This window comes from Aethalodelphis obliquidens, unplaced genomic scaffold (assembly GCF_003676395.1).
Source record: "Aethalodelphis obliquidens isolate GAN/ISIS:26980383/991018 unplaced genomic scaffold, ASM367639v1 scaffold8, whole genome shotgun sequence".
NCBI classification, from domain to species: domain Eukaryota; kingdom Metazoa; phylum Chordata; class Mammalia; order Artiodactyla; family Delphinidae; genus Aethalodelphis; species Aethalodelphis obliquidens.
Genome location: NW_020837952.1, coordinates 3,077,607 through 3,100,763, shown reverse-complemented (window position 1 = coordinate 3,100,763; position 23,157 = coordinate 3,077,607). Strand labels below are relative to the sequence as shown.

Genomic DNA, 23,157 nt, shown 5'->3' with positions numbered 1-23,157 from the left:
CAACGGCCTCCCCTCTTTACCCAGGCTAATGTGGGTAAATGGGCATCCTGCATACTTAACTTTTCTCCATACAAGATTTTACATTTTAATTTAAACATAATTTGTGAGCTCTCATGCATAATACTTTTTTTTTTCTTTTTTTTTTTTTTTTTGCGGTACACGGGCCTCTCACTGTTGTGGCCTCTCCCGTTGTGGAACACAGGCTCTGGACGCGCAGGCTCAGTGGCCACGGCTCACGGGCCCAGCCGCTCCACGGCATGTGGGATCTTCCCGGACTGGGGCACGAACCTATGTCCCATGCATCGGCAGGCAGACTCTCAACCACTGCGCCACCAGGGAAGTCCCATAATACTCTTAATAAATATTTTTCATTGCTTTTTTCAAGCAATAAATATATTACTTTAGTACTTTCAGAGTAAGATTATGACAAAATTCTGGAATCTCTTGGGTTTTATGAGAAAAGCCCATTTCTGATTAAACACTTCAGTTAATCTATTTTTACTGCTGAGCATATATTGAGAGAGTGGGATCTTTCTGGTAGCCTGATTAGAAGTATCTTTTCATTGTGTAATCAACATGAAGGATGACATTTCTATTCCAGCCATCTTAAATTTTTCTGACTTTCATGGAACATATTAGAGCCAACTGCTGGAATATTTACCCTAGTAGAATAAAGTAGTTGGATTCTTTCCTTGCCTATTTTTTTTTTAATTAATTAATTTATTTTTGGCTGCACTGGGTCTTCGTTGCTGCACGCGGGCTTTCTCTAGCTGCAGTGAACAGGGGCTACTCTTCGTTGCAGTGTGCGGGCTTCACATTGTGGTGTTTTCTCTTGTTGCAGAGCACCGGCTCTAGGCGCGTGGGCTTCAGTAGTTGTGGCTCACAGGCTCAGTAGTTGTGGCTTGCAGGCTCTAGAGCAGAGGTTCAGTAGTTGTGGCACACGGGCTTAGTTGCTCCACAGCATGTGGGATCTTCCCGGACTAGGGCTCGAACCCGTGTTCCCTGCAATGGCAGGCGGATTCTTAACCACTGCACCACCAGGGAAGTCCCTCCTTGCCTATTTTCTATGGAGGACAGTGTTGACTGAAACGTGTACTTGTTGGTGGCACTAGAAGAGCCTCATGATAGGTACAGATGGCAACTTTTAAAATAATTACCCTGTGCCAGTGGAGAAAAGTGTATATAATACACAGAACAGTGGGTAATGTCTAGAATGCGGATATATTTTCAGATCTTCCTGTGTCTTTCCCTTCCCAAACACTAGACTTCACCTTCCTGTCAAAGTATTCCTCCACTACAGGCATCAAGGAAGGGGAAATCAGCACCACAGATAATATTACAGTGTATTCTTGATTTTATCTTAGTGGGTATTTTTTTGTTTTGTTTTGTTTTCTTTCCCAGGCCTGGAGTCAGGGAATAAATCTGAGCCATGGCAGTTATGACTTCCACAAGGTCTAGCTTAGTTTTTAGAACCTTAGGGCAATTACAGAGGAGTTTGATGCCACAGGTATACTTAACATTTAATATCTTCTTTGTTTCTTGTGTTTTCTACAGTGTCATACCAGATTAGCAGTAGCACTTCTGGACTAAATCCTTTTTTCCCTCAATACTGCCATCTGAGGGAAAAGGGATTTTTTTAGTAATTTACCTTTGTACTCCTAGAAATACTTTCAACAAGTATAAAAATGAATACACAAATATTTAAATGTTAAGACCTTTACGTTTGTGGTAAAATAGTCAAGTTTTTATGTAAGAGTGAGGTGCACAGTGGTGAACCAGATTTAAATAACAACATGACCATTCTCCTCTGATGTAATTTTTGCCCATTCTAGAAAGGAGTTTATGAAAGCCTTAATTACCTTGCCCTGTTTGTGGAGAATTAAGCTGTGAATAGAGCATCACATTTAATCTGGATAGAGAAAATTTTTCTGTAGCCACTATATAACTCCTAATTTTCAGATTGATTTGGCGTAATATAGATTATTTTCTGCCACTAACTAGAAAATAAAAATTTTAAAAGTCAGAAAATCATGGCCTAGCCTTTGAAAGACATCAAGAAGGATATTTTTGAGCTGACTCTGATTGTTGATTTGGAAATCAACTTCTTAAACAGCTGAAGTCTATGAGAATTCCAGCTGAAACTTCTGCAGTATAATTTGCTACATATTAAAAATTCTTCATAATAAATAGGTTTCAGAAGGCTTCTTGTTTTTCTTGTCTGAAGCTTCATTTTTTGGACACATTGAAGGATCGAGGTCTAATATAATCCTTATACATAGAATAGAGAACACCTAGAAACCAAAAGATGTGTATCAATAGAGTATCCATGGGAAACAAACACTGAATTTCTTCACTTGTATTTTTTCTAAAACCAACCTACAATTAAAAAACAAACGCCCTCTATCTTATTAATTTTTGGCTTGGATCATATGAGTGACTCCAGGAAAAAAAACCAAAAAACAAATCTAAGAGCCCTTTGGGATCAGTATAAATCTGAATTTATGACATTACAATGACACCCTAAAGTTTGAATTTTAAAATATTGGTGAGAAAGGAAAGTGGGAAGATTTGGCTAGATCTTGAGATAAAAACAATAGGCACTTCAACTTAGAAAACATCTATTCAGTGTCTGCTAGTACTCAGTATTCTGAAGAAAAGCAAGGTGAATGGATCGAATCCCTGCTTCTAGGGATTTACAGTCCAGTGGATGAATTAGCTATGTTTAGGCAGATGAGGTAAATGTACATCTTCCCCAAGGATGAGGTCCTAGGGCCATGCAGAAAGGGGGAGGTGGCCAGGGAAAATATCCTGAGGAAGAGAGGAGCTGCTTCAGTGAATTCCAGGGATATCAGCAAATGTTCATATCCAAAGCAAGTTAGGGGGCTTCCCTGGTGGCACAGTGGTCAAGAATCCGCCTGCCAATGCAGGGGACACGGGCTCGAGCCCTGGTCTGGGAAGATCCCACATCACGGAGCAACTAAGCCCATGCGCCACAACTACTGAGCCTGTGCTCTAAAGCCTGTGTGACACAACTACTGAAACCCGCGTGCCACAACTACTGAAGCCCGCGCACCTAGATCCCGTGCTTCGCAATGAGAAGCCACTGCAATGAGAAGCCCATGTGCCACAACAAAGAGCAGCCCCCACTCGCCGCAACTAGAGAAAGCCTGCACGCAACAACAAAGACCCAAGGCAGCCAAAAATAAATAAATTTATAAAAATCAAACAAACAAATAAAGCAAGTTAGGGAGTCACAGATTTAAACTACAAGTCACCACTCTCCCCATCCATATCAATTGTCAAGGCATCAGCTGTCTAGTAGATTGTCTGAACTAAACCTTTACTTCATTTTCCTTCAGCTTTATTTCTGACACCTCCTGTTAATACCTACAAAAAGTGCACAGAGCCTAAAGGGTAAGTTAGTTCTCATCTCAGTTAGATAGCAAATTAGATATCTGCACAAATAATTATTAACCTCTTGCCTACCTCTTAAATGTTGGTGTTCCCTGGAGTTCTGATCCCAACCCTTTTCTCACCTCATTCACACCTGTTGCTTCACTGGTAAGCAAGTTAGATCTCTCTTCTGAATGTGAGACACATGTATAGATTATATTATATGTGACATTTCCATATCCCATAGTTATGGCCTTTAAAATTGTATATAAGTAAATATGTTGAGCATGCCCTTCAAAATGCACATTTATTTATAAACCATATAAATGTACTACGATCAGTCTGTATACTGGTAAAGCTTTTTTTGTTTTTGGGTTTTTTAGGCTACGCGGTGCAGCATGCATGCGGGATCTTGGTTCCTCGACCAGGGATTGAACCCATGCCCCCTGCATTGGGAGTATGGAGTCTTAACCACTGGACTGGCAGGGAAGTCCTGCTTTTTTGTTTTTAAGATAAAAATATTTTCTCCCCATGTCCCCATGGACCTCCTTATACATCAACTAGGGTATGAGTACTGTAATTTAGAGACATCTTCCATAGGCATCTTAGTCAGTATAATATAAAAATAAGAGTTCAGGCTCTGGAATAGATTGCCCATGTTACTGTGAACAGGTAACCTTTCCTCTCTAAGCCTAAGTTTCCTTATCTGTAAAACAGATTATGACAGTACCTACCTCATTGAGTATTGTCGTTTAATAAAGACTTTGTCTGGTCATGAGCCCCTTGAGTCATACCTGAATTTATGCCGATTAGGTGACTCATGGTGGACTCCTAGGTAGCTTCAGGATGTGGCTAGTCATGCCAGAAGACCAGCCATGTGATTAGACTTTCAGGGAGGGGAGTAGGACTGGAGATTGAGTTCAGTCATGTGGCCAGTGATTCAGTCAATCATGCCTACATAATGAAGCCCCAGTAAAAACTCTGGACACTGAAGCTCAGTGGAGTTTCTTGGTTGGTAAACACACGGATGTGCTGGGAGGGTGACATGCACCAATTTCACAAGGCGATATATATATATATTTTTTCACAGGGTGAGATTTTGAGTTTGGGACCCTCCCAGACCTTACCCTATGTGTCTATTTGGTCCTGATTTGTATACTTTATAATGAAACTGTAATTGTGAGTATGGTGCTTCCCTAAGTACTATAAGTTCTTCTAGTGAAATATCAAACCTGAGGAAGTCTTGGGAAACCTTGAATTTGTAGCCAGTTGGTCAGAAGTGCAGGTGGTCTGGGAACCCCCAATGGCAGTGTCTGAAAGAAGGGCGGTGCTTTCAGGAACCATGTCCTTAAACCTGGGCCATCTGATGTGAGCTCCACGTGGTTGACATCAGTATTGAGTTGTCCTGCAATACACCAGGTGGTGTCCAAGTAGGTATTAAGATTAAATGAGATAATGATATATAAAGCAGAGTGACTTATACATCATAAGCACTCATTGTATGTTATTATTGTTTTATCCAATATGTACTCATCCTCTCACCAAACCTGTTCTTTCTTCTTCATTCTTTTTTTTTTTTTTTGTGGTAGGTGGGCCTCTCACTGTTGCGGCCTCTCCCGTTGTGGAGCACAGGCTCCGGACGCGCAGGCTCAGCGGCCATGGCTCACGGGCCCAGCTGCTCCGCGGCATGTGAGATCCTCCCGGACCGGGGCACGAGCCCGTGTCCCCTGCATTGGCAGGCGGACTCTCAACCACTGTGCCACCAGGGAAGCCCCTTCTTCATTCTTTTTATGTGTGAAAGGCAAACCTTTCATCTGGTTGCCCAGACCAGAAACCTAGGAGTCATCCTTGATTCTTCCTTCCTTCCTTTTCCCAATCACTTAGTTGCTGAGTCCTCAGTATTTCTAGAATCCATCTCCTCTCTGTTGCCATTGCCACTGCCTTAATTCATATCCAATTCATTATCTAATTGGCTTCTGCCTTTTTTCTCCCCTCCTTTGCAAATCATCTCTAATCATTTTCCTTTTCCTCTTAACACTTTCTTCATGGTGATATAAATATGCATGGAAAATAATTCATAAAACTTAAATGACCAGATTAACAGATAGTTGTAGAATGAACACCTGTAATTATGGGTCAAGAAGTAGAATATTACAGGCATCCTGGGAGCCTCCAGGTTTCCCTTTCTGATCATATTCCCCTCCCTTTTTCATAGGTAACCACTGTTCTGAATTTTATGATAAGAGTTTTCCTTGCCTTTATAGTGTGACAGTCTGTTTAGTATCCCCAAACAAACAGTTTCATATTGCCTGTTTCTGATCTTTCTGTACAGCAGGCATCTTTTTTTTTTTTGGCCGAGTGGCATGTGGGACCTTAGTTCCCCAACCAGGGTTCGAACCCACACCCCCTGGATTGGAGGCGTGGAGTCTTAACCACTGGACTGCCAGGGCAGTCTCCCAGCAGGCATCTTTTAGATGCTGTTCTGACTGTTACTCCCCTGTTTAAACCCTTCGCTGGCTCACTTCATCTTTTTACTCCTCAACTAGCAACCATATAAATCTATTGGGGGATTTGTTTTAATTCAGTTTAACTAAGCTGTTACTGTGTTTTCCAGAATTCCCTTCCCTGCATAGTTCCAGGTTAGCTTGGCCATGAGAGACATTTTACTTGAGATTTGAAGGTGAAAGTTGAAGCAGGAGCTGCCAAATTCTTTTTGCACTTGGAAGGCTTGGTGCAGAGCACCAGGTGCTAGTACAGCTTGTGTATGTTGTTGTTTATCTGCTGGCTCACCTCGCTGTTGATGGGCAGCAGTCAGGCCCACAAATCCTTCAGCTCCTTCTGGATCTCCTCCATTAGCTTTTCTGGCTCCTGGGCCAGGTGTGGATTAGCTCCATGATAGAGCGTGCCAGCTTTTCCTAAAGGTCATGCCATGATCAAGGTTGGAGTCAGCAAGACTCGGACTCAAGTTTCCATTTGTCTTTGTGGGTTCCAGCTCACCCTTGCAGATTCTAGTTTAGTTTTCTTTCCCAATTGCTGCCTTGTTACCTTCAGGTGCCAGCATTAGAAATATAACCAACAACCTAACGTGGACTGTTTAGCCAGCTCCCCAAATTGCTTAAGGTCATATCTCTATAATAAATCCCTTTTTATATATCACTACTAGTAGTTTTCCTTCTCTGATTGAACCTGACGGATCCAGAATTTGGTATTGGAAGCTTCCAGAGGAACATAACTCTGAGCATTGGTTCTCTGAATTGGTTCTGGGTTATCTGGAGTTGGTTCTCTGATCTGATTATATTTAAAGGTATTAATGGGCTTTTTTTTTTTTTCCCCTCCAGTGGCAAAGAGTATGCTAGCAGTCCATGGCATGTGGTAGCAAAACATTAAAAAAATTATCACCTTGCAGATACCCTTAATCAGGTGCCTATAGAAAGCAAGGCTTTGGGTGATCAAGTATTTATTGTCATAGGACATTTAGTGGAAGTAAGGAGTATAATAAGGTTAGTAACTTTTAAGTGTGCTGGAGAACTTGGGAAAACTATATGATGGGCTCATGGCTTTAAATTCCTAGCTCAAGGTCTTGTGAGGGACCTGAAAGCTTTATGACTTTCTAAAAAGAAACTCTTAACTCCTGTAGCCTTGAGACTGGTATTTTCGAAAAATGTACACAGGGGCTAATCCTGTGAGTGACTAATCACAACACAAATTAAATTCCCAAACTCATAACACCTCTTAAGTTAAAGTTTAGGGCATTGGGGACTTCCCTGGTGGTCCAGTGGTTAAGACTCCACACTCCTAAAGCAGGGGGCAGGGGTTCGATCCCTTGTCAGGGAACTAGAGCCTGCATGCCGCAACTAAAAAAGACCCTGGATGTCGCAACGAAGATCCCTCGTGCTACAACTAAGACCTGGCGCAGCCAAATATATAAATAAATAAATATTAAAAAAGAAAAAAAGTTTAGAGCACTGCTTTGGCAGGCGTGGGACTCTGAAAATTGGAATGGGGACATATAAGCAGATTTCAGTGAAACTGGGTCCTTGAGCCCCTATATCTTACTGAGACTCTTTTGCCAGTAGAAACAGTCCTTCCCTCTGTCTGAGAATGACTGAAACTTGGACCAAAAAGTAGTCTCCACTAAATGAAGTTGAAATACCAGAACTTCCTTAGTATACTTCCATGGTACAGCAGTGATTCTTCTTTACTGGGGCAGTTTTGTTCCCCAGGGAAATCTGGCAGTGTCTGGAGACGTGTTTGGCTTTCACAGCGCGGGTGGGTACCATTGGCACCTAGTGGGTAGAAGCCAGGGATGCTGCTGAACATTCTGTAATGCACAGGACAGTCCTCCACAACAAAGAATAATCCAGTCCAAAATGTCAGTAGTGCTGAGATTGAGAAACTTTGCCATAAAGGAAGGTATCCAAAGGCTTAGGGAGATTGGAATGTTAGACTGGATTTATCCTGCTCACTCACCCCCTAAATATATCTCCTTCCTTCTGCAGAGCTGTGAGAAGTACATTTGTGAAGGCAGCCCTGCCCTCCTTGAAGAGGTCTATGGTAATGATTTCCTATAAGTCAGAAATGACAGTAGGAATTTCTGGGCTCCCTGAGTTCAGTAGGGATGATGGGATTGTGGGGTGGCAGGGGTCAAGTGGCAGCTTTTAATTGACAAAGACAAGGAAAGCATGATTACTGTAATGGGCAGCAAAGCCTAAGCAGTAATCAAATTAGTCTAAGCCACAAAGATCTTTGGCATTTTGGCTAATTGATCATGTTGTACCTAGAGTTGAAAGCGGTGAGCAGCATGTGAGCAGAAAAGCTCTAGGTCTGGCGAACAGAAATTTGACTTGAATCATCACAATAGAGAGCCATGGCCCCTCAACCAATTCCCAAATTTGAGTCAATTCATAGACCCAAAGTCCCTGGAATAAACGAGAGGTCAGATCTCCTTAAGGAAAGACCCTGTTTCACAGCCAAAAATGCAAATACTATAAATCCTCCTTCTAGTCTTCCCCAAAGGCACCTATGACTATTCAGCAAGAGGAAGGGGAAATAATCACATTTGTGGGACATTGTTAAATATTGATTTTGAATTGATACTAATGCCTGGAGAATTAGTGTGTTCTACCAGTCGAACTAGGAGTTTATGGTCAGGTCAGTGGAGTTTTGCTGTGGGTCTATTTTACAGTTGGTCTGGTGGGTCCCTGAACCTACCTTATGTTATTTCCCCAGTTATGGAATGTGTAATCGGAGTAGACATACTCAGCAGCTATCAGAATCCTCACATTGGTTCCCTGACCTGGGGAGTAAGGGCTATTATGGTAGGGAAAGCCAAGCGTAAGCCATTGTTGGTTTTTTAAAAAATTAATTAATTAATTAACTTATTTTTGGCTGCATTGGGTTTTCATTGCTGTGTGCAGGCTTTTCTCTAGTTGCAGTGAGTGGGCTTCTCATTGTGGTGGCTTCTCTTGTTGCTGAGCACAGGCTCTAGGCACGTGGGCTTCAGTAGTTGTGGCACGTGGGCTCAGTAGTTGTGGTATGTGGGCTCAGTAGGTACGGCACACGGGCTCAGTTGCTCTGCAGCATGTGAGATCTTCCCGGACCAGGGCTCAAGCCCGTGTCCCCTGCATTGGCAGGCGATTCTTAACACTGTGCCATCAGGGAAGTGCAGTGTAAGCCATTCTAAATGCTTCTATTACCAAAGCAATACTGCATTCCCAGAGGGATTGTAGAGACTAGTGTCATCATCAAGGACGTTAAAGATGCCAGGGTGGTGATTCCTACCATATCTCCATTCATTTTGCCTCTTCGGCCAGAAGACAGATGGATCTTGGAGAATGATAATGGATTTCTATAAACTTTGCTATAGCAAATCAACACAATTTTTGCTATTTGTTTTGTAGCTATTAATCTGATTGATTGCTTTTTTCTGTATACCTTTTAGTAAAGACCATCAGAAGCAGATTGCTTTCATCTGGCAGGGCCAGCAGTATACTTTCAGTGTTCAGTCTCACGGCTGTGTGAACTCTCCAGCCCTATGCCACAATCTAGTCTGCAGGACCTTGATCATCTCTCTATTCCACAAGACATCACATTAGTCCATTACATTGATTTGATCTATCAAGGGTAAATTGTTACTATACTGGTAGGGTAAGGAGGAGTGTGTCTGGAATGTATACCTTCTGGGGCCTTTCTTAGTAGTCCCATGTCATGTGATTAAAGAAGGTGGAAAATTATACCCAGTACAGGAAGGATCATTAATGACCCAGATCATTTCAGAATGTTTGGGTCAACAACCGAGTCAAATAACCATGAATAGCCAAGGTGCTTTCGGAAGGCAAAGGGTGGATGAAATGGCCAGTGGAAAAACATAGTTATAATATGAGTCATGATCATCCGACCAGTTGCAGAAACAAAGACTGTGATAGTTATGAATATTTTTTCCTTTTTTTTTCTTTCTTTTTTTTTTTTTTGCGGTATGCGGGCCTCTCACTGTTGTGGCCTCTCCCGTTGTGGAGCAACAGGCTCCGGACGTGCAGACTCAGTGGCCATGGCTCACGGGCGTAGCCACTCCGCGGCATGTGGGATCTTCCCGGACCGGGGCACGAACCCGTGTCCCCTGCATTGGCAGGCGGACTCTCAACCACTGCGCCACCAGGGAAGCCCCCTTATTTTGATATGAATACACGTGTATACAGTCACCAATTTCTTTTTCTATTTGCCATTTCCATTTACCTACCATCTAATATAAGAAGTGTTAATAGTAGTTAACTTTATATCTCAGGATTTAAGTCACAGGATATCAAAAGGGAATACGACTCAGCTCAAAGATGAATCAACATCACCCAAAGATGGACAAAGGGATTTTGTATCCTCTTTTAGGAGAATTAGCATGTTTTTGGTTATACAAGGGATGGTTGATTTTACCATTGTCTTTATTTGAAGGTAAGTGTATTAAAAGAGGTGTATATGGATGCCAGGTTGACAAGGGATAGACAGTGACGGATTTGTAATGTATCAACTTAGCTAAACTATAACTAGATTTTCCAGAATTCCTTTCCTTTCATTCCCTGAAAAATTGCACGAGAGACATTTTGCGTGAGATTTAGAAGGTAGAAGTAAAGCAGCCAGCAAATTCTTTTGACCTGGGAAGGCACTGTTGCAGCATAGTTTTGCTTATCTGCTGGCCCACCTGGTTGGCATGGGGCAGCAATCAGGAGTGCAGCTACCATGGCTCCTGCTGAATTTCCTCTTTCACCTTCTCTGACTCCTTGGCCAGGTCCATGTTTAGCTCCCGGATGAGGGGCATCGGCTTTTTCTATGTCACTCCATCATCAAATTTGGAGGTTTAGAGATGGTGAGAAATCCATAAGGATTCCAGACCATCCTGTGTGTTTCAGCTCATCCTTGCAGGTTCCAGATTTTTCTTGCTTCTCTCACTTTTCATCTACCTTTTCTAACTGCTTGCTCTGCCCACTTCAGGTCCCAGATCCTGATACATAAGAAAGAGCCTCACAGTTACATAAGTCCAAATACCTAAAATAAATCTCTTACTATATGTTACTACTCCTAGTTCTGCAGTCTCATCAAACACTGATTGATTCACCTACCATACCAAACTGTGTCGAGTTCCACTAACATGCCATGCTTCTGTGCCTTTGTTTTTTCCCCTCTGCCTAGAATCCTGACCTCCTTCTCTGCTTAGTTAATTCCTCTACATTCTTGGCTCATCACATGGTTTGCATCCTTAGAGAAGCTTCCCTGGACTCTCAGCCCTAGTTAAACGCCTCTCCTTTGTGCTTGTGCTTCCATAGCAACCTGTGTTAATCTTATTGTAGTACCTCTGACTTTATATTGTCTTCTCCTGCTCTTGATCTCTCTCCCTAAGGAGATTAAACTAGTTGAGGGTAGAGAGTTAGTTTCACTGCTGTATCTCTAGACCAGCACAGTGCCTTGCACATAGCTCATGCTCATAAGTGTTTTCTGAATGATGAAAATGAGGCCTGTTACTTCATAGTAAAGTTTCTTGTTGTATTTTGTTCAAGACTCATATCACAGTTCATAGTAAAAAGATAATTACCATATAACTCCCTATAGGCAAGCCCCACACCCATCATCCCATAATCCTAGACCTACTCAGGCTGATTCTACTTTGCACAGCATGAAGGGGAGCTAAGAACATTGTGACTTGTTCTCATTAATGTAGACAAAAATTTTAGGTAATTTAGGTCCCAAAGTAGACTCCTTGTTAGAACTAAATGATTTAGCTGTTGATATAACCTGAATCAACCAGATAATTTTATACCCACTCTTTGGATTTGACTGTGTAAATATTGCTTAATTTATAGACAATAAAAAATTACCTATTGCTCAGGCTTGGAATAGCTGAGTTATACAGGGTATAAACTATTCACTGCTCCTTTCACTATAGAGGATAACAGAAACTATAACCTAGTTCTCCACTGGGTTTTTCTTTTTTTAGACTGAAGTATAATTCACATACAATTTGAATTTATGTTGTACAACATAATGATTCTATATTTGTATGTATTGTGAAATGATCACAGTAAGCCTAGTTAACATCTATTACCATATATACAGAATTTTTTTCTTGGGATGAGAACTTGTAAGATCTACCCTCGTAGCAACTTTCAAATATGCAATACAGTATTATTGACTATAGTCACCATGCTGTACATTACATCCCCAGGACTCATTTATTTTATAACTAGAAGTCTGTACCTTTTGCCTACTGAGTTTTTTTTTTTCAGTGCTTAAAATACCAAGCGATTAAGCCTATAACTGGGCAGCAACCTCAACCAAGTGAAGATCACTGTCTTTCTTACCCTTCCTCCTCCATTACATCATCTTGACCCAATATTCATGAATGAATATGAATGAATAAATAAAAATACTAATATGAATGGATGAATAAATCAAAATACTCTCAAAGACAGCTGAACACAAGATACAAATTAAGCAGGTTACCTAGAGTCACAGCTCTTACAACAAATCCTTGGGCAGCAACTCTCATGTGAATAAGATGATGGACATTTTCTGATCTCTTCTGTATTTTAACTTGTAAAGACCATAGGACCCCACAGTCATAAAGCCTGCTATCCCTGTGAATTAAAAAAGTAGGGATTATATAAATAGCAGGCTAAAATTCCCAAGAGCTTAGAGAATTGAATAAGAGACTGTGCAAGGGATCAGTACCTGGAAGATAAGCAGGCAAGATACCAAAGGATACTTCACTCATGGATTCAATATTTGCAGTTTTGACTCTTCCCGGAAAAACCTGAATTGTATACTATAGTAACTTGTCTAGTAATTTCTAATTTTCCTGAGGCATGGCATAGGCTGCAAGCCTTTTATTTGGGGCAAGTCACTTAACCAGTGAGTGAACCAACCAAAGTCTCAGCATTCATAGCTTTTGGGTGTTTGGCTTTATTCCTCTCTACTTGTTATTAAATAAGGAGTAAATCTAGTAAAGTGGAAGAAACTTTACTCTTCTGTGAAAATGAGATATTAAATTTTAATGAGAGGTAAAAAGGTCTGAATAGTTGCATGAGAAGTATGTGACTCTGGGAAGAACTGTGATTCTAGAAAATTCCAGAAGCCCATACAAATATTTCTGTATTCACTACATATGTCAAGGGGTGAATATACTGCTGGGACAACCAAGATTCTGTGTAATTCACTCTAAAACAGAAAACTGAATAGGAATCAACTGAATAGGAAAAATTCTAGAAAGCGATTTGAAACACTGTGAGAACTTAACCCATGACAAATCAAGATAACCAAATACCAGATAAGGGAAAAACTATTACAACTAACTTGGATTTGTATCTTACACCAGACCCTACAAAAAAAGTCTGGATGGGTTAGCATTAAATATGAAAATAAAAATATCAACAAAATCTAGAAGAAAATAGAACAGCATATTTATAACATCTAAAAGGGGGTAAGGTAGATTTAAAAAAACTGACAAGGACAAAAATGCTATATTTTGACATAAGAGTAAAGGAAACTTTTGCATAATAAAAGTGTGGCTCTATTCTGGGGGATCTCTCTTCTCTCCTATTGATTTATGCATCTATCCCTTCATCAATACCACACTGTTGATTACTCTATATATTAAGCCTTAGTATCTGGTAGGAGTGATTCCTTCCACTTAATACTTTTTTTAAAAATTACTATTAAAGGTATCCATCCTTGAGATCAACTGCCTTTTTTTTAAAAAAATTTATTAAATTTGTTTATTTTTGGCTGCATTGGGTCTCCGTTGCTGTGTGCGGACTTTCTCTAGTTGTGGTGAGTGGGGACTACTCTTCGTTGTGGTGTGCAGGCTTCTCATTGCAGTGGCTTCTCTTGTTGTGGAGCATGGGCTCTAGGCACCTGGGCTTCAGTAGTCGTAGCACGCCATCTCAGTAGTTGTGGCTCGCGGGCTCCAGAGCACAGTCTCAGTAGTTGTGGTGCACGGACTTAGTTGCTCCACGGCATGTGGGATCTTCCCGGACCAGGGCTCGAACCTGTGTCCCCTGCATCGGCAGGCGGATTCTTAACCACTGCACCACCAGGGAAGCCCTACTTGATACTTTTTCTTAAAAGAGGTAGTCTTAGCCATTCTAGAACTTTTGCCTTTATGTAAATTTTAGAATAAGCTTGTTTCTGTCTACAAAAAAACATTGCTGGGATTTTGATAGGAATTACAGTAAACCGATAGATGAGTTTGGGGAGAACTGACATCTTTATTGAGTCTTACAATCCACGAACACAATAGTCTCTACATTTATTTAGTTCTTCTTTGATTTCTTTCATTAGCATTTTGTATTTTTTCAGCATACAGATTCTGTACATGTTTTGTTAAGCTTATACCTAATCATTTCATTTCTTCAGAGCGATTGTAAATGGTCTTATGTCTTTAATTTCAGTTTCCATATGTTTGTTGTTAGTATATAGAAATGCAGTTGATGTTTATGGACGATAGCAAGTTTTGATTAACTATTGGCACATGTTTGTCTCTGTGGGTGGGTGAGGATATATTTATTCTCTCAGAGTATACTTAATAAGTGGAAATAAGAATCAGAGTAAATAATCACATTTATATGTATATTTTGTAGGCTGATTAGTAATAAGTGAAATTGAAATAAAAATGACAAACATAAAAACAGCAAAAAACAAATAACAGTTAAAACAACAATGGCAGGTACATTGAGAAACAGGTACAATGCTGAAAGCTCTGTAAGTTTAGCCAAATCTTTCTGGAAAGAACTCTGGAGACATATAATAAGTGACATTAAACTGAACATGCTTCCTGCCCTGGAAATTCTACTTTCGGGACATACTCCAAGGAAGTAAGCAAAAGAAAAGTCAAGAAGTTGACACAAAGATGTTTGTGGCTACATTATGTATGAGGAAAAACTAAACCCAAATGGCCCAAACAGAGGGAAAACTACCATAGCTATAAAAAAATTACAAGTATAGGAAGTACTAATATACAGAAATGTACTATGAAATGTTACGTGAAAGAAGCAAAAACAAATAATCTATCAACACAGAGTTTAAATACATATAATGTACACACAGACCTTAGCAGTATTCATAAGATTTTAAATAATATGAATAAATTATAATGACAGAAGTTAAGACAACAAATTAAAATGTTCTGTAAATTATTGACAGGATACTCTCTCCTGCAGCAGAAAATACTTAGGAGATATTCTTAATAAAACAATAGCTAACAAACTATTCAATAATATATATACAAATTTGATCAGATATTTTTCTAGCAAAAACTTGGCTCTCTTCCCTTATCAAATCAATACTCTGTTCTAACTGAAATTTGTTTTGTTTCTTTTAGAGATTAAAGTCAGCACCTTTACTGTTTTCCATACGATGTCTCTGTAGTTTGAATATAACTGAATTTAGCTGGAAACACTTTTCTCTTTCTACTTTAATCACGCTAAATGTCTCTGGAAAAACAATTTAATTTCCAACAGGCACAGTGATTAATCTCTGTTCATTACAGTGATCTGCTCAAGTGGCACTGAGTCCTTGAATTGTTTTGTTAGTTAAAAATGCTAAAGAAGAGGAATAAATCACTACAAAATTATTTGCCTCCATTTCTTGTGCCATTACAAGCCTTAATCAAATTAAGTGGAACTTTCAAACACAGAATATTACTATAAAGTAAAATTTTGATTCTTTTTGATATGTGAATAATGACACATAAAGTTGCTAGGTTTGTAGTGGTATTTAATGGAAACATATGACTTATACCTCTTTAGAGGCTTTTGTGGAATTAATCACAAAGTTATGTACGTCTGATTTGTATATATATTTTTAAAACAATTTTATTGAAGTATATTTGTTTTACAATGTGTGTTAATTTCTGCTGTACAGCAAAGTGATTCAGTTATAATATATATATATATATTCTTTTTCATACTGTTTTCCATGATGGTTTACAACAGGATATTGAGTATAGTTCCCTGTATGTACATCTGATTTAAATAAGTTATTTTAATAGTTTCCAGACAAAGAAAGCACAAGGAAAGAGGCATGGCTGAAGTATTAAATAATAATGCCTAGGGCAGCTAAAGCTTCTGAAAGAGAAAGAAGAGAAAGCTTAGATTTTAAAACATAATATTGGTGCTTAGATTTTGTGGGCTTTTTTTTAAGTCCACATACATATAGTATTTGTTTAAAATGTAAACATATCAAATATGTGTTGGGAAAGGATAAAGAGGCTAAGACTCCAGGTATAATTAGAATAATACTTCTTTAACCTGGAGTTTACTTAACCATCAACCTCAGCATCTGGAACACATCAGGAAGCCAGCAACAAGCCACAGAGCATGAACACCACAGAGTTCATGCTCTCAAGTGTACAGGTAGGCCCAGGCTTTCATTCAGAGCTTCTTTACTCTGAATTGACTCATGGTTCTTTTAAGCGTGGGTATCTAGCTTCTGACACCACAGAACATTAGAAGCAGAAGTTTCTGATGGTACCCAACAGTAATGGAAGAAACAGAAAAGTCTATAAGCATCGACACAAGCACTTAAAGTTTGGAGTTGAGGGCTTCCCTGGTGGCGCAGTGGTTGAGAGTCTGCCTGCCGATGCAGGGGACACGGGTTCGTGCCCCGGTCCGGGAAGATCCCACATGCTGCGGAGCAGCTGAGCCCGTGAGCCGTGGCCGCTGAGCCTGCGCGTCCAGAGCCTGTGCTCCGCAACGGGAGAGGCCACAACAGTGAGAGGCCTGCGTACCACACACACACACACACAAAAAGTAAAGTTTGGAGTTGATAAGAGAACAAAGAGACATGTAAATCTTCCTCAACTCATGACAGGGTTACACCTTGAAAAACCCATCATAAGTTGAAAATACTGTAAGTCAAAAATTCATTTAATACACCTCACCTATTGAACATTATAGCTTAGCCTAGCCTACTTTAAATGTGCTTGGAATACTTACATTAGCCTGTAGTTAGGCAAAATCATCTAACACAAAGCCTATTTTATAATACAGTGTTGAATATCTCATGTAATTTATGGAATATTGTACTGAAAGTGAAAAACAGGATGGTTGGGTACAGAGTGGTTGTTAAGTGTATTAGTTGTTTACCTTCATGATGGCGAGGCTGACTGGGAGCTGCCACTGCCCAGCATCATAAGAGAGTATCATACTACATATTGCTAGGCCAGGAAAAGATCAAAGTTCAAAGTATGGTTTCTATTGAATGCGAATTGCTTTGTCATCATCTTAAAGTCAAAAAGTCGTAAGTTGAGGACCGTCTATATACATCTCAATAGTCTCTAATAGGCTCTGTATAATAATAAACTGATACTGCAGCTGCTGATTCTGAGTCATTACAGAAAAGTTACAGTCCATTCAATCAATCCTATTTAGATTGGCTGGGAACTAGTAATTTTTGATAGACTGCTAATGAAAATGGATTAAACAGAATAAAAAATTGATGCTTCATAATAATAAGAGTTAATATTTACTGAGGATTTGCCATACACTAGAAACTGTGTTGAAAGTGTAACTCATTCATGCATAGAAAGGGTTAGCTCCAAGTATCTGAAAACATTTAATTATATAAACTATTTCAATACTCAAAGATACTGGGTAAGGCATTATTGTTTTATTAGAAACAGCTTCACAGTATCCAGTCAAGGCTTGTACTTACCTACAGGGACAAAGGGGGAATCTCTAGATTTCCTGATCAGTCGGGATAACAGGCCTTCGTCCTCATCTGCTGACCGCTGGTTATCTGAAGACATTTTTCTCTCTAGTAACAGTAGGGGATAATCAAAAAGAATCTGTTTCCGTCTCCCAATATACTCTTATGTGTTCTTCTGTCTTCATTTGCTTGACATGCTTGTCTGCTCAACTGAAATAAACAGTTATCTTTCCTTCACCCTTTGCATTGTGGAGTCCTTTCATTTTGTTTAGGGGTGGAGGAAAGAAAAATATACAAAGAGGTAAATGATGATCAGATTCCATGAATACAGAGTAAAAACACAGATCATAAGTGTGTTATTCAGTCCCCTTTCACTGCTTGGCGTTTGAAATCATTGGGAATCTCAGAACTTCCGCAAACAGTAAGAACACAGAGTTTCTTTCACAAAATATAGTTTTAAAGAATGATGGCAGTGCCAACATAGGCAAAAATACCTCCAGATTTACAGGTGATGGGAGAATGATCACTCCAGTGCTGCAGAACGTGTAGGGCATTATAAAGCACCTACCATGTACCAGATGCTATGCTAGACAATGGAAATAATCTTCCTTGTCTGCACAGGATGAATGAGGAAACTAGCAAGAGCAACTATAATCACAATCAACATGGTCTGGCAGTACCTCAGTTTGTTATCCGTGCAACCCTCTATTTTCAACCCTCAAAATTCAAATATGGAGGCTTCATTCTACAAAGCAGCTTTCATCAGAAAATGTAAGCCGGTAAGTGGAAGAAGCACAATACCGTTGGCGTACTCCACCACCTGCAGCCTGTTTCCTGGTGTTCGTTCAGCTGGAAGCCATAGATCAGAACAGGCTTTGTTAGGCCAGGACACGTTTACGTGCAATTTCCAGCTAATTGATAATGGGAAAGCCCAGAACCCTCCCCTCACCAAGGGGGCGTGGCCGGCTGGTATTGGCCATAGCCCAGGCTGGAAACTCACTGGTAGCGGCACCTGGACCACAAACAAGAGGCTTTCCAAGATAATATTCAAGGAAACATTAGGCTTTTGAAGAAGATGCCTTTCCTTCTCCCTTCATAAGGACGCTCCCAACTTCCCTCTGTGGCTTTGAATCCCGCTACCCAACTCCTGGGCCCGAAATTGAAGGGAAAGTTGGTGCAGGGTTACAACACTGGGTTTGTAGGTGGGAGTGGGGGTTAGCCTTATGAGGCCAAGATTCTTGTGGTTTTTTAGTGCGCTTGCCAGAGGGGCGCCCACTGTGGCCGGGATCCGGGACTGAGACGCCGCGAGCCTGCACCAGCTTGCCTGATGGCCAGACCGTCGCACCTGGCGGCTCCACGGGAGCCTAGAGCTGCACGCGCGCCCTGCCGGGAAGGACGTGATGTCACTACGGCCCCGGCCAATCCGAGGGCAGGGCGGGCCGGCACGGGAAGACGCCGAGCGAGCTGCTGCCCTGCGCCTGCGCGCGGAGATTGAGGCTAATCTGGCTTTCCCGGAGGGTGGTGGTGGACGACCCCTTCGCTGCTGTTGTGAAGGTGCACCCTTGAGCCCCTTGAGGCCTCGAAGAAGTTCGGACTCACCGCCTCCGTCTGACTGCAGCCACAGAGACCTCAGGATGAGGGCAGAGGACCAGGTAGCGTTCACGCTTTTTCCTTGTAACTTTTAATTATTAAATAATTTTAGATTTACAGAAAAGTTCCCAGAATAGTACCCCAAAAATGTGTATCTGACACTTAGATACCCCTTTGTTAACACTGCGCCACATTTGCTTTATCATTTCTCTCTAGATGCGATTTCTTCCTTCCTTCCTTCCTTTATATGAACCACCTGAGAGAAAGCTGCACCGATAGGCCTATACCCCTACATACGTTGTGTGCATTTGGGGAATTCTCTTACATAACCATAGTACAATGAGCAAAATCAGGAAATTAACATTGCTATAATACTATAAGGTAAAGATTTTATTCATAGTTCACCAGTGGTCCCAATAATCCTTAATAGCAAAAAAGAATTTTTTTTCTGGTCTAGGATCCAATCAAGATTACGTATTGCATTTGGTTGTCAAGTCTCTTTAGTGTCCTTTAATCTGGAACATTTCCTTAGTCGGTGTATTACTCAAGGTTCTCCAGAGAAACAGAATTGATAGTATATATATATATATATATATACATATATATATACATACATATATGTATACCTGATCGAAGATATGCATATATACATATGTATGAGGAGATTTATTGCAGGAATTGGTTCACGTGGTAATGGGGACAGAGAAGTCCCAGGATCTGCCACCTGCAAGCTGGCAATGGTCTAAGTCCCTGTCCAAGTCCAAAGGCCCGAGAAGTAGGAGCACTGATGTCTGAGGGCTGGAAAAGGTAAATGTCCCAGCAGCTCAGGCAGAGAGCAAATTCACCCTTATTCTGCCTTTTTGTTTTACTCAGGCCCTCCATGGGTTGGATGGTGCTAACCCGCATCAGTGAGGGTGATCTTTATTCAGCCTATCAATTCAAATGCTAATCATCTGAAAATACCCTCACAAACCCATCCAGAAAAAATGTTTTACCAGCTTTTTCGGCATCCCTTAGCCCAGCTAAGTTGTCGCACAAAATTAACCATCACAGTTGTCTTTTGTCTTTCATGACCTGATACGTTGCCAATGCAGGCCAGTTATTTTGTAGGATGTCTCTAACTTTAAGTTTTATCTGATGCTTTCTCATCATTAGATTGAGGCTATGCATTTTGGCAGAATATCACGGAAGTGATGTTGTGTCTTCTTGGCTTGTAATATCAGGAGGCACATAAAGTCAGCTTGTGTGGTGGTAGTAACTTTTATTCGATATTCTGCTGATAGATGTCTAACAGCTGGATCTGCAGGGAAAAAAACCCCTTGTTGGTAATATTTGCCGATTTCCATGGTATAAATACTCCCACCCTGGTCGATTTCAAGCTGCTGTCGTATAGTCACTGCACGCAAAATTGGGAAGAGATGTGACTCTTCTGAGTTGGTGTGAAGTTGGCTCTAGCATACCACTGCTTTGATCACTTGGTTTAAGGTGGTGTCTGCCTGTTTCCCCACTGTAACGTTACTATTTTTTCCCTTTATAATTAATAAGTATTTTGTGAGGAGATACTTTTTTTTTTTTTTTTTTTTTGATACGCGGACCTCTCCCTACTGTGGCCTCCCCCGCCGCGGAGCACAGGCTCTGGACGCACAGGCCCAGCGGCCATGGCTCACGGACCCAGCCGCTCCGCGGCATGTGGGATCCTCCCGCACCGGGGCACGAACCCACATCCCCTGCATCGGCAGGCGGACTCCCAACCACTGTGCCACCAGGGAAGCCCGAGATACTTTAATATTATATAAATATGCTGTTATTTATCAGATTTTTACCCATTAATTTCAGCACACAGTGATGATCCTTGCCTGGATCAATTAATATTATGTTTCCCAAATGGTAATTTCTGAAATCCATCATTCCTTTTATATTTTTCAATTGGTATTCTATAAGAAATCGCTTTCCCTCCTTCCCTGTTTAATTATTCATTTATTTATACCAGTTTGGACTCATGAATTTCCATTTTATTCAGTAGCTTATAATTCATACCATAATTTATTTATTTATTTATTTTTTATTTATTTATTTTTTAAAATTAATTAATTAATTTATTTATGGCTGTGTTGGGTCTTCGTTTCCGTGCAAGGGCTTTCTCTAGTTGTGGCAAGCAGGGGCCACTCTTCATCGTGGTGCGCAGGCCTTTCATTATCGCGGCCTCTCTTGTTGCGGAGCACACGCTCCAGACGCGCAGACTCAGTAATTGTGGCTCACGGGCCCAGTTGCTCCGCGGCATGTGGGATCTTCCCAGACCAGGGCTCGAACTCGTGTCCCCTGCATTGGCAGGCAGATTCTCAACCACTGCGCCACCAGGGAAGCCCCAATTAATTTATTTTGATGGCCAAATTGTCCTAGATTTGGCTAGTGGGAGCTCCTTCAAGCAGGCTCTCCTATGTCCTATTGACATGACACTGTCATTCTTCAAACACTTCTTTAAATCCTGGTGTAGCAAGTTGTTCCAGGCTGAACGTGTAATTTTTCTCCCCTAGCCCTGAAATCAGCCATTTCTTCAAGGAGTCCTGATTCACTTTAGTGGAGAATGATACTTAGAAACCAAGTTTTGGGAACTAGAGGTTCTCATTGTTACTGGAGTGTCATTACTTCTAGGTCCTCTTAGCAGAGTTAGGATTTATATCTCTCTATGTTTTTATTCCTATAAAGCTTTGTCCAAACCATGAATTCATAGTAATATCTTCAGTTTCAGTCTTCCCCTTTTCATATTTGTGATTTCTTTTTCTGACTGTGAGAGACCTGACTCCCACTATCCTCAGTATATTCATCTGCTTTATTCTAGACAAAAAAAGTAGTTTCAGAATTCCTAACCCATACCTCTGTGAAAAACAAGCCTATGAAATATTTTTTATAGTTCTTTTTGTCAAAGGAATACAGTCAAAATACTGTCTTCAAAAATCACTTGGATTGAAAACATGTCTACACAAAAACTTGTTCACAAATGTTCATAGCATCTTTATTCACAATAGCCAACAAGTGGAAACAACCCAAACATCCATCATTTGATGAATGGAGAAATAAAATGTGATATCTGCATCAATGGAATATTATTTGGCCATAAAAAGAAATGAAGTACTGATACATGCTACATCATAGATAAACCTCAAAAACATGCTAAATGAAATAAGCCTGTCACAAAAGACCACATATTGTGTGATTCCATTTATGTGAAATGTCCAGAATAGGCAAATCTTTAGAGACAGAAGGTGGTTGCCTAGGGCTGCGAGACAGTGGGGGCGGGGAAATAGGGAGTGACTATTAATGGGTACAAAGTCTTTTTAGGGGGTGATGAAAAGTGCTTTAAAAATAGATTGTGGTCACACAACTCCGAATATACTGAAAACCACTGAATTGTATACTGTAGGTAAATGTTATGATATATGAACTATATCTCAAAACTGTTGTTAAAAAAATAAGTTACTTGGATTAATTTTTTCTTCCTCCATCAATGTGGTTAGCACTCATTTGAAATACATTTCGGCGTTTTTTTATTTTTCCATTTTAGAGGTCCCTCCAGTTTTCATTTTATTTTATGTAAGACATTCTTTTACCTATTTTATATAAAACATAAACATGATTCCAAAAATCAAAACTATACAAAGGGTGGGCTTCCCTGGTGGCGCAGTGGTTGAGAGTCCGCCTGCCTATGCAGGGGACACGGGTTCGTGCCCCGGTGCGGGAAGATCCCACATGCCACGGAGTGGCTGCGCCTGTGAGCCATGGCCGCTGAGCCTGTGCGTCCGGAGCCTGTGCTCCGCAACGGGAGAGGCCACAACAGTGAGAGGCCCGCGTACCGCAAAAAAAAAAAAAAAATAATAAAATAAATATTAAAAAAATTGTGTGAAAAAAGAGAGTAAATCCTGAGAGTTCTCATCATAGGAAAAAGATGTTTTCTATTTCTTTAATTTTGTATCTATGAGATGTTGGATG

The 23,157-nt window shown here is 40.6% G+C and overlaps 1 protein-coding gene across 1 annotated transcript; it reads right to left on the bottom strand.

Moving 5' to 3' along the window:
• Positions 1-2,039: 2,039 nt before the first annotated feature.
• Positions 2,040-20,742, bottom strand: HIGD1C (HIG1 hypoxia inducible domain family member 1C). The gene is given in 4 exon segments (XM_027106275.1): positions 2,040-2,291; positions 12,379-12,438; positions 12,441-12,512; positions 17,587-20,742. Coding segments are annotated over 4 exon segments (291 nt in total). The 5' UTR covers positions 17,681-20,742; the 3' UTR covers positions 2,040-2,226.
• Positions 20,743-23,157: the final 2,415 nt, after the last annotated feature.